The following is a 13,246-nucleotide window of genomic DNA, read 5'->3' as shown; positions in this document are numbered from 1 at the left end:
TATCTTTATTTGTTTATTTAATTACCTATTTATCTATATACTTTTTTACGTCGACTCAACCCACACATCAACACACACACACACACACACACACACACACACATATATATATATATATATATATATATATATATATAATGTTTTCTTCGTTGATAGGTTTCTACCTTTCACTTCACAATTTTTTTCTGTCTAGGACAGTGTTTCCCAACCTTTTTTGGCTGCGACCCTAAATCCACTCTTAGCCTGGAGTCGCGACCCTAATTGTAATAATAAATTCAACCATTTCATGTTATATTTCTACGTACTTGCATAATGTTTATAAACTTTCGTTTTTATAGTTCAGTTTATATTTACTAGCACAATGAATTTAAATACATTTGAAACTTGAATGAAAAAAAAGTTTAAAAAGACCCTCTGGCGACCCTCAAAAACACCCTCGCGACCCTAGTTTGAGTCGCGACCCTGGGGTTGGGAACCACTGGTCTAGGAGAATTAAATTCTAGAGTTTTCTATATCTACTGTTCAGATCAGTTAAGAATACACAACAACAATATTGTTTACTTAGAATAATCTCGAGTCTCCATAATTCTCAATTAGGTTAACATGGAGTGTCATTTCAGCAATATGTAAATATATATATATATATATATATATACATACATATACATACATATATATAAATATATGTATATATATATATATATATATATATATGTATGTATATATATACAATCAGTAATGAGAAAATGTCAGGATAGACACTATTTTCATAAGCTTACAAAACTTTGTCTCCTTCAAATTAATTGCCTCTCGCATCTACTGTACACACTTGTGCATGCGTCTCTCCCAATCCCGGAAGACCTCCTCAAAGTCCTTTTTCAGTAGTCCCTTCTGGTAACTTTCCGATGCCTCTTTCAGCTCATCTGATGACTGGAATCTTGTCTCCCTGAGGCTGTCTTTCATGCGTGGGAACAGGAAGAAGTCGCAAGGGGCTAGGTCAGGGCTGTAGGGTGGGTGTTGTACCACTTTCATTCCCCTGTCGGCCATCCAGATGGTCACCAGCGTTGACTTGTGGCATGGGGCATTGTCCTGGTGGAACCACCACTGACCACTCCTCCACTGCTGAGGCCTCTTCTTCCTCATCTTCTCCCTGAACCCTTTCAGAACAACAAGGTAATATTCCTTATTGACGGTTTGACCCTGAGGAACCCATTCAACGTGAATGAGCCCCTGGGAGTCAAAGAAAGGAATGACCATGGCCTTCTCTTGCGACTTGCTCATCTTTGCTTTTTTGGGTCTTGGGGAGGTCGCGTGCTTCCACTGAGCACTCTGACGTTTGCTGTCAGGGTCGTAGGTGAACACCCAACTCTCGTCGCAAGTCACTACCTTATTCAGGAAACCTGAATCAGCCTCTATCATTTCGAGAATGTTAGTGCAACATTCCACACGAAACTGCCTCTGGTCGTCGGAGAGGATCTTTGGCACGAACTTGGCACAGACTTTGTGGAGCTTCAGACCTTCAGTCAGAACTGTCTCTACTGCCAATACTAATACAATACCAATAGCTTCAAATATCATCCTCACATATATTCGCCGGTCTTGCATCACTAACCTTCGCACTTCCTCAATCTTTTCCTCCTTGCGTGCACTTTTCGGTGCTCCAGATCTGGGTTCATCCTCAACCTGTTCATTTCCTTCAGAAAATCTGTTAAAGCACCGATAGAAACTTGCTTGGCTCGTCTGTTCGCCCCCATAGGCGTCCTTTAACATTCCATAAGCTTCTTGTTTGGTTTTCTTAAGTTTAACACAAAATTTGATGACGTGACAAGTGTTTACAGATCGGCAAACCGAATCAGACTGGTTCCACCACGTTCACCGCTGCACTCAGACCTACAAATATAGAAAGTTGCCAGTTAGTCATTTTATAGAATATATGTGTACTTCACCATGAAGTAGTATTTTGATCAAATCATATTTAATGTCTCGCCTGACATTTTCTCATTACTTATTGTATGAGTATACACACACACACACACACACACACACATATATATATATATATATATATACTCGTATGTGATTCACCTTGGTCTTTGGATCACGTGTTGGACTCGTGATCGGCAGCTATTTCCCTCCCGAAAGAGAGCTCAGAGCTCATGTGACCGATCTATGGGTAATGCTTTGACCTTACACGCACACACACACCCAACTCCCCGCCCACGAGAGTTGGAGTAACGACTCGAAGCGCAGCGGTACTGAAATTATTTTCAGCCCTGGGCAGGATTCGAACCCAGACCGCCGTAGTGACAGTTTGGGACTCTACCAACCGCGTGTGTGTGTAAAAAGGTATTTGTGTGTGTGTGTATATATTTATATGTTAATATATATATATAAACATATACATTATATATATATATATATATATATGTGTGTGTGTGTGTGTGCGTGTGTATATATATATATATAAGTATATATGTTTATATATGTATATACTGTATATGTATATATATATGTATATACTATATATATATATATATATATATATATATATATATATATATATATATATATACATATATGACGTAAGTGGAGTAGGAAACACAGGAGTCTTAGTCCGAGTTTATTCCTGACTAGTTTCGCAGGTATGCTTTTTCAAAGGATTACCTGCGAAACTAGTCAGGAATAAACTCGGACTAAGACTCCTGTGTTTCCTACTCCACTTACATCAACCTGTCAGAATGTATGGGGTATTGGCTGCATGTTATTGTGGCAAGGTAGCATGTAGTTGATAATTTAGGGTCTATATGGGGCGCCCCTACGGACCAGAGTCACATCATTTTGTCTGTGATAGAGGAAAACTCTGTTCATAGAGAAATGATGACACTTTTATACTACGACTGTCCCTCCATTATGCTGTCCCTCAACCCCTTGTTACTGTCCTGTACCACTTCTCTGAATATTCATTTCCTTTTTTCGCCTACCCTGTGGTGGGGGAAGAGAATGCTACCACCAAGTCTTTCCACTTGAGTCGTAAGAGGCGACAAAAAATGGAAAGGGAGATGGGATTAGGAGTCGTGCTACCTGTAGCCCCAAAAAGGGACATTCCTAAAAAAAAAGTAAAGGCATAAGAGGGTTTGGGAGTTTCCCAACCAATACCCAAAGGTTTGGGTCTTTTAATGTGCGTGGATGTGGTACAGATGAGAGTAAAAGGGAAGAGATAGGCAGTATGTTTGTGAGAAGAAAGATGGATATGCTGGCTTTGAGTGAAACTAAAATGAAAGGGAAGGGCGAGTGTGAGTTTGGGAGTGTAGCTGGGAGGTACTCAGGAATGAAGAGGGTACGAAGGAGAGAAGGGGTGGCTATACTAGTAAGTGAAGAGATAAGTAAGCGTGTAGTGGAGTGAAAGGAGGTTTCATCGTGGTTGATGTGGATGAAGGTGAAGCTGGGAAGGGAGATGTGGGTCTTTGTAAGTGCGTATGGGCCTGGTAGTGAGAAGAGCGTAGAGGAAAGGGAGGCTTTTTGGGTAAATATGAATAAGTGCATAGAGGGCTTAGGGAGAAATGTCAATGTAGTTGTATTGGGAGACCTTAATGCTAGGGTAGGAAACGAACCAATAGATGGAGTGATTGGGAAGTATGGAGTTCCAGTTAAAAATCGTAGTGGAGAATTGATGGTGGAGATGTGTCTCGAAAAATAGTTGATTATAACAAATACAGTGTTTAGGAAGAAAGTCAAGCATAAGTACACATGGGAGAGTGTGGTGGATGGAAAGGTGGCAGATAGAGCGTTAATGGACTATATAGTGGTGACCAGGAGTATGGTAGGAAGAGTTAAGGATGTACATGTTCTAAGGGAAGAGAGTGGGGGAATATCAGATCATTTTCTGGTGGAAGGTAAATTGAGAGTAGAGAATAGGTGGAGAAAGAGGAAAAGGGCAGAAGGTAGGGAGGTACTTAGAGTGAAGTGCTTAAATGAGAAAGAAAGGAGAATGAGTATAAGAAGAACCTGAGAGAGTGAACTCTTTAAATGAAAAGGAGAAGGAGTACAAGAAGAAGCTGAGAGAGGAGTGGGAGGGAGTGAAGGATAGAGTAGAACTAGGAGTGGAGGAGGAATGGGGATGATTCAAAGAAGAATTCATAAGGTGTGCAAAGATGGTGTGTGGAACATGGAGGGCGGAAGGAAATAGAAGGAAGGGTAGTGAGTGATGGGATGAGGAAGCAAAGAAGGGTGTAGAAGAGAAGAAGCAGGCATTCATAGATTGGCTACAAATTAGGACGAGGGAATCGTATGAGAGGTACAAAGTAAAGAGAAGGAAAGTTAAGCATAATATAAAGGAAGCAAAGAGGAGAGCAGATGTGAAATGGGGTAAGAGTATGACAGAAAATTTTGAAAGTAATATTAAGATGTTTTGGAAAGAAATTAAAAGAGGAAGAGGAGGCGAATCAAGTAGAGAAGAAAAAGTAAAAGGTGCAGATGGAGAGATGATAATGGAAGAGAAGGCAGTGAGAGGAAGGTGGGCAGAGTATTTTAGGGAGTTGCTAAATGTGAAGGAGGATAGGGAGGGAAAGGTAATTGCAGTGGGAAACGCTAAGAAAATGACTGTGATGAGTGAGGAAAATGGAGAAGAAATAGGGAAAGATGAAGTGAAAGCAGCTGTTAAGATGATGAGAGCAGGTAAGGCACCTGTGTTGGATGGATGCCATGCAGAATGTTTGAAGAAAGGAGGTACTGTTATGGTGGACTGGCTGGTGAGGTTATTTAATGTTTGTTTAGGAGAGGATAGAGTGCCGGAGGACTGGAGGAGTGCCTGTATAGTTCCGCTTTACAAGGGAAAGGGGGACAAGTGTGAGTGTAGTGGTTTCAGAGGGATCAGCTTGTTGAGTGTAGTTGGGAAGGCTTATGGGAGGGTCTTGATTGAGAGGATTAGGAGAGGAACAGAGGTAGTAATTGGTGAGGAACAGTGTTGGTTTAGTACAGGTAGGGGTTGTGTAGATCAGATTTTTGTGGTAAAACAGATATGTGAGAAACCTATAGGAAAAGGTAAGGATGTTTTTTGGGCTTTTATGGATCTGGAAAAGGCTTACGACAGGGTAGACAGGAAGGCACTATGGGAGGTACTGCAGATATAAGGGATAGGAGGAAAGCTGTTAAGAGCAGTCAAGAGTTTTTATGAGAGTAGTAGAGCTTGTGTTAGGATTAGAAATGGAGAGAGTGAATGGTTTGAGGTAAAGGTGGGACTTCATCAGGGGTGTGTTTTGTCGCCCTGGCTGTTCAACTTATACATGGATGGGGTGGTGCGAGAAGTGAATGTAAAGGTAGTGGGTCAGGGGTTGGAGATGGTTAAAGAAAATGGAGAAAAGTGGGAAATAAGCCAGTTGTTGTTTGCTGACAACACTGCGCTTGTAGCAAGATCAGAGGAAGGATTGAGGAAGTTAGTGACAGAGTTTGAGAAGGTGTGTGAAAGAAGAAAGCTCAAGATAAATGTGGGCAAAAGTAAGGTGATGAGATGTACAAGGGGAGAGAGTGACAGCAGGCTGGAAGTGAGCATTAAGGGTGAGAGACTGGAGGAAGTGGATAGTTTTAGATACTTGGGTGCGAATGTGGCAAGAAAGGGAGGAGTGGGGGTGGATGTAGAATGTAGATTGAGAGAAGCGAGTAAATGCCTTGGTGGATTAAAATGTGTAATGAGAAATAGCCATCTGGGAATGGATGCTAAGAGGAGGTAATATGAAGGAGTGATTGTGCCAACAGCAATGTACGGGGCAGAAACATGGAACATAAGAGAGGAAGAGAGAAGGAGTTTGAATGTGTTTGAGATGAAATGTCTGAGAAGTATGATAGGGGTTACTAGACTAGATAGAGTGAGAAATGAGGATGTGACGAGGAGAACAGGGGTGGAAAGGGAGCTGGAAGATAGGGTTGATGAAAGAGTATTAGGATGGTTTGTACACATGGAAAGAATGAGTGAAGAAAGATTAGTAAAAGAGGTGTGGAAGGCAGAGGTGGAAGGAGTGAATATGAGGGGGCGTCCTAGGATGAGATGGATGGATGGGGTGAAGGGGGCATTACAAAAGAGAGGAACGTCTGTTGAGGAAGGACGGGAGAAGACAGAAGATAGGGGTGAATGGAGAAGGGTTGTGTATGGATGATGCTGTGATGCATGAGGGGGAGTGGGTGGGTGATGGGGAGTGAGGAAGTATGTACGAGAAAAAAATTGACGCAGCTCGAAGGGATTTCTCCCCGTCTTCTCCTTTTCTGCATGAGGGGACGGAGAGGGGTGGGTTGCCGAATTTATGAAGCGGCCTTGCTGTGAATGTGCTGTGTCTTGCGACACTGCTTCTGACCCAGGGTAGTGGACAGGGTGCAGGGATGACCCGTCATCCAGGATGGGGCAAGATAAGAGGGAGGGAGGAGGGTGGAGGGGAGTGGAATATGTAGGGAATGGAATTGTGGGAGTGGTTTCTATGCCTTTTTCTTTTTGGCTACCCCCCGGGGGGAAAAGCCTTTGGTATATGTATATATATAATATATATATATGATATATATATATAATATATATATATAATATATAATATATATATATATATATATATATACACATACATACATATACCAAGGGCTTTTCCCCCTTACAAGGAAGATAGCGAAAGTCAAAGGCATAGATCTATTCCCACCCATTTCATCCCTACGTTGTCTACTCCTGTTCACCATCCCTCCTTCCTTTTCTTGGTTACTCCTGGGTGACGGATCATCCTTGCATCTTGTCCACCTCCTTGGGTCAGAAGCAATGCAGCAAGACACAATACATCCACAGCAAGTCCGCTTCATTTAATCGGTGACACCCCCCCCCCTACCAATGCAGAAAAAAAAATGGGGAGAAATCCCTTCGGGCTGCGTCAAAATATCATTCATACATACTCTTTTACCCCCACATCCCCCACCCACTCCCTTCCATACATCACAGCATCATCCATACACAATCATTCTCCACTCACCCCTATCTTCTGTCTTCTCCTTACCTTCCTCAGCAGACATTCCCCTCTTTCCCAATGTCCCTTTTACTCCATCCATTCGTCTCATCCTTGGTCGCCCCCACATGTTCATTTTCTCCACCTCTGCCTTCCACACCTCTTTCACTAGTCTTTCTTCACTCATTCTTTCCATATGTCCAAACCATCCCAATACTATTTATCCACACTACCTCCCAACTCCCACCCCCGTTCTCCTCCTCATCTCCTGGTTTCTCACGCTATCCAGCCTAGTAACCCCTACCATACTTTTCAGGTATTTCATCTCAAACACATGTTCCATGTTTCTATCCCGTACAGTGCTTTTGGCACAATCACTCCTTCATACAATCTCCTCTTAGCATCCATTCCCAAATGTCTATTTCTCATTACACTTTTTAAGCCCCCAAGGTATTTACTCGCTTCCCTCAATCTATATTCTACCTCCACCTCCACTCCTCCCTTTCCCTTCACATTCGCCTTCAAGTATCTAAAGCTAATCAGTTTCTCCAGTCTCTCTCCCTTAATACTCACTTCTAATTTGCTGCCATCCTCTACCTTTGTACATCTCATCACCTTTTACCCAAATATATCTTCAACTTCCGTCTTTTGCACACCTTCCCAAACTCTGTCACTAACTTCATTAATCCCTCCTCTGATCCTACTACCAGTACAGTGTCGTCAGCAAATAACAACTTGCTTACCTCTCTTTTTTCTCCATTTTCTTGAATCAACTCCAATCTCCGGCCCATAACTTTGCATTTACCTCTCCCACACTGTTCCTCTCCTAATCCTCTCAATCAAAATTCTCCCATAAGCCTTCCCAAATAAACACAACAAACTGATCCCTCTGAAACTACTACACTCACACTTGTTCCCCTTTCACTAGTAAAGCGGAACTATACATGCACTGGTCCAGTCCTCCATATATATATATATATATATATATATATATATATATATATTTATATATACATATATATACATATATTACATATATATATATATATATATATTTATATATATATATATGTTTACACACATATATATATGTATACATTATATATATATATATATATTATATATATGTATATATATACATATACATATATGTATACATTATATATATGTGTATAGATTTTTATATATATATATATATATATATATATATATATAATATGTACAGACACACACACACACACACATATATGTGTATATATATATATATATATATATGTATGTATATATATGTATATATATATATATATATGTACATATGTATATATATATACATATAATATATATATATATATTTTTATATATATATATATATATATATATATATATATATATATATATATATATATACTCTTGTTTCCTCTGCCAATGTACCGTAAAGATGTCTGAATAGACAAAAGCGCTCATTCCATGATATATTATTTTCCTTTGTGTTTTTTTTTCTGAATATTTAGGATCACGCGTCAGTGTGATTTTTCATGCACACACACACACACACACACACACACACACACACACACAAAAATATATATATATATATATATATATATATATATATATATATGTAATAGATGAAAACGTTTAGTATTCCGAACTTTATTTTCCCTGTGGTTTCCGCATTATATATGTGTGTATATATATATATATATATATATATATGTATGTATCTATGTATCACACTATATATATATATATAGATAGATATATGTATGTATCTATGTATCACACTGTATATATATATATGTGTGTGTGTGTGTGTGTGTGTGTGTGTGTGTGTGTGTGTTTTACTGCTGTCAGTATATTCTATTCATCTCCATGACACCCCCTCGGTAAGTAAGGAGTCTGTGAAATCCCATTCTGAAAATTGAGATCCTCTCGCTCCTAACCCTTGGTCTTCTTTCCACAGGCGAGGACGCCATCAGCCACTGGCGTCGCGCCCTGGGGCCCACCAAAGTCTCCGCGGCCCTGAACGAAGCCCCGAGCTCGATCCGGGCTCGTTTCGGGGACCAGACGGACGATTCGCGGAACGCTGCTCACGGCTCCGACTCCGTGACGTCGGCGCAGAGGGAGATCAAGTTCTTCTTCCCGGACCGTGAGTATAGGCGACGGCGAGGCTTAGTGGCCGGGGGACGGGTGGGAGGGTGCGTCAGAAGAGGCTGTGGCCTGGCCCTGGTCGACAGGTGGTTGTGAGCAAGGGAACCAGATTTAGCATAATTATAAAAAAAAAAAAAAATCTTCAAGAAATATTATTATATTAGTAGAAACATTATACAGAAACTGAACGTATTAAGAGGAACAAAATATTTAGCATTATTTTGGCCAATGTAGCATTATTTCAGCCCCTTCTTAGTATATTCCCGTTTGACATATCTGGTCACCCAGGTTGTGCAAATTGTTTGCTGTTTTGCTTGGTGGTGGTGTCAATACCCTCTCTTCTTATTCGGGGTGTCTCCTCACTCACCTCTTGAAAAAACACAATCTGGCAACTATTTACAATTTTTAAATCTGTTATCTGACATGAATAGAAAAAGCACGAGATACAACTGTGATTTTTTTCCCAATACCTGTCAGTGAGAAGCATTATTCAGAGGATTAATACTTACATAACACTGCAGTTGAAATATTTCAGAATGTGTGTGTCATTGTTTTCGTTCATCATAATAGCTTGTCGTGTGTCGCGTCACTTTGATCTGTGAGCGTTTTATACTCGACGTCTTCACAACTGCGTCCATTGCCTCTGTTTACCTGAAATGAATATTGTACGTTTTTACATGCAGCAGACTTTTCCTGGGCAGTGAATAAATGAAAACAAAAACAAAGAATAGATAAGCCAAATAGAATAATATAAAATACATAAAAACAAATGAAGACAAATAAATAAATTGATAAAATTTAGTCGTCATAGTTCCGTTCCCCCGAAATAAGCTTAACACATTTTCAAACTAAAACACATTTTAAGCGACAAACTCGTTTTATTGTTTCACGTAAATAGAACAAATACTAGACTACGATATCCTGTGTTATATCAATTTATCACATACATATTCAAATTATATGCATTAAAAACAACGCTCTGTGTATGAAACAAACAATCTGCAGTGTCTGAAACGACTCTTGGCTTGTGTACGAAAATCTTATCCACTTTTAAAACTTGCATTGTCCTTTATTGATTATTATATATATATATATATATATATATATATATATATATATATATATATATATATATATATATATATATATATATATATATATATATCTTTAATTTGTTTTGTATTAACCGATAGTACTATCTCTTCTTTTTCCATGCGCCTCTGACGGGGGGATGAGGAAGTTGCCATTATGTTACCATGTACATCTGTTGCTATAAGGGAACTTTGACTCGGCCACTTTTCATATAATAGTAATAAGCCGAACATAAGTTTCCTTACCTAACTTAGCCTGACCTAATCTAACATGACCTAAACTATCCTAGTCTGACCTAACCTAACCTGACCTAACTTAAACTAACCTGTTCTGACCTGACCTGACCTAACCCAACTGAAATTAATCTCGTCTGAAAATAAACGGCTAATGATGAAGCCGTGTTATCAATTTCAAAATTCAATAAAGCAGCTGTTATTTGTTTCCGACGGTATGATATTTAAGACGACTTTCTTAGAAATATATATCTTGTAAAATAATAAATAAATGAATAAATAGATAAATTAATGAATATATAGATAGAATAAATAGATAAATAAATTAATAGATAAATGTATAAATTAATAGATAAGTAAATAGGTAAATTAATAGATGAATAGATAAAGGTAGATAAACAGTAAAATTGAAATTCATTACAATCGTTTTTATTTAGAAATATGCTAGATATACAGTTCATAAATGCTCGTACGATTGACAAGGTGCAATGAAGTCATGCCGACCTATACATTCTGAACATTGTTGCCTTCCTTTCACGGACGACTATTCAGTACAAATCATGGCATGAGTAGTGTGGCCGCGACCCGTCCCCATACCAGGTACAGACCAATCACGACACCTCGATGTGGGACATCGATTTCTTTCTTTTTTGTGATTACGACTATTACGTGAATTATTGATATCGACTTGCATCGACCTAACGTATCGACCACTTGGCCCATTCAGTCGACCTCGTCCCGTGTGTTTACCCTTTCTCTGTATGTATACATGTATGTGTGTATATGTGTCGTATATATATTTGTGTGTACGTATGTATGTGTATTATTGGACGTGGTTGTATGTGTATGTATAATCAGTCATTTACCTCTAGTAGGTAACATTTATTAGGTCCATCTATAGATCTCAGTGGAAAATAACGTTGATCTGTTGTCTGTCCTGTGTGTGATTCACCATGGTTTTGGGTCACGTGTTGGACTCGTGATCGACTAGCGGATGGGAGCTCAGAGCTCACATATGCCCGATCTATGAGTAATGTTGTGACCTCACACACACACACACACACACACACACACACATAAAAAAAACTCCTTCCCCACGAGAGTTGTAGTGCCAGCTCGGAGTGCAGCGATACTGAAATGATTTCAGCCTTGGGCAAATCGAACTCGGACCACTGGATTAGCGGCTGCGAACGGTACCACTGCGCTATCGAGCCGCGTGGGAACGTTTTTGTGTCTCTACCGAGAGGGGAGGAGCTGCAGCTTGTTGTCAGCTCTCCTGGTGTGAAAATGTGGCGGAAATGGTGGAAATCAATCACCTCTTGGCCCGGAGTTCTTTGATAGAAATTCCGCTGCCCCAGTGTGGCCGGCAACAATCTTTGGGTCTTTCCATAGATCTTTTCGGGAAGACACGTTGCTGGGTAGCAAGAGAAGGAAGTGAGTAGTCGCCGGTGTCCAGCCCTTTGTGTATGAAAAAAATAAAGTTAGATAAGAGTAGAGAAGACAGATCTGTAGAAGGTTGTAGTGGTTGCAGGAGGAGAAACAAAGTTTTGATGACAATATATTTTTTATTATTATTATTATTATTATTATATAACTTGAAAAGTCTGAAGTTTATTGTTTTTACATCAGCCCTTCGGGAAGTTTGTACTTCATCGTGAGATAGTCGAGGCAGTGGTGTTGGGAAATATACAAAGCAATGTAAGGGTAGATATGATGATTCGGTTTAATGTTGAGAACTCCCCCTATCAGTAGGCTAGGACGGTGCCTCTTCCAGGGGACTTTGCGTCGTGGAATTTAATGAACCATGCCCTTGGTCCAGCTCGCTAGTGGCAGGAGTTCCAACTTCCGTCACCTCGACCTCCGCCGCAAATGGTGACGCTCTAATCCGCTCGTTCAGCGGGCATCCTAAGCGTAGAGTATCAAGTAAATCATATATGAACAGATGGGAGTAGAATATAAAACAGGGCCCTGAACGATACTTCAGATTGTAGGTAGAGGAATGAATAGTGATCATGTATAACATTACACGCACGCACACGCACACACACACACACACACACACACACACACACACACACACACACACACACACACACACAATCACACACTCGCATAACTCAGAGATGGACGTTTCAGGGGGAAGAAGAGGGATAATAGAAAGAAGTGGAAGGTGAGGCACTCACGCCAGGAGGCGCTAAGTAGCTGAGTAGTTGCTCTATTTGCTTGAATTGTTAGAACAGGTAACAGCAGTCACTGCTAGGAGTTGGAGATAAGTCCGGGATTCGAACCCACAACTAAGCGAATGCAGGTCTGGAATTCAAAGATGTGTGTCAGATTCTTTCAGACTCTTTAGATATGTCCTGCATAAAGGCATAAGTCTCGCTAAAATTTTGTACATAGAAGCTTGCAAGCAGAAGTATGTTTCATACTTGTTTTGTTGAGGACAGATTTAGAAAATGATAAACAAGAAATTAGATATCTAGAGCGGTAGTTTAGGGATAGTGAAATGGGCATATTTCGTTGAGAACGGAGGAAAGTAGTTCGATATTTAGAAGAGCTTCGCCGTGGTGCCCGCCATTGCTCAGTAGTAGCGTGCGTGTCAGTTAACCGCGTGGGGGATTTCGGGCGTGTGTTCGAAACCTGGCCACTACGTAGAGCTTAGGAAGGGCATCTGAGTAATGGCTCTCCTTGGGCCTGAAGTGATCTCAGCTTCCTCGGGTTATTGTCACTGATATGGCATAGCGTGGACACCGTCTCGTGCGTTCACGTACGAACTGTTCCGCACGCACCGGCTGAGGTCCG

General features: G+C 40.3%; 1 protein-coding gene across 5 annotated transcripts in view; it reads left to right on the top strand.

Moving 5' to 3' along the window:
* Nucleotides 1-13,246, top strand: part of LOC143021235 (nucleoside diphosphate kinase homolog 5-like) — a 73,383-nt gene that overhangs the window by 46,149 nt on the left and 13,988 nt on the right. For all 5 annotated transcript variants that reach the window (XM_076178609.1, XM_076178610.1, XM_076178612.1 and 2 more), the window contains one exon: nt 8,932-9,117. In XM_076178609.1, coding sequence (XP_076034724.1) covers nt 8,932-9,117 — 186 coding nt within the window. The remainder of the gene's footprint in view (nt 1-8,931; nt 9,118-13,246) is intronic.

The sequence above is a fragment of the Oratosquilla oratoria genome, chromosome 41 (assembly GCF_046742065.1).
Source record: "Oratosquilla oratoria isolate Oo_2021 chromosome 41, ASM4674206v1, whole genome shotgun sequence".
In the NCBI taxonomy this organism is placed as follows: Eukaryota; Metazoa; Arthropoda; class Malacostraca; order Stomatopoda; family Squillidae; genus Oratosquilla; species Oratosquilla oratoria.
The sequence above is the reverse complement of the archived record's forward strand: the minus strand, read 5'-3'. Positions and strand labels throughout refer to the sequence as shown.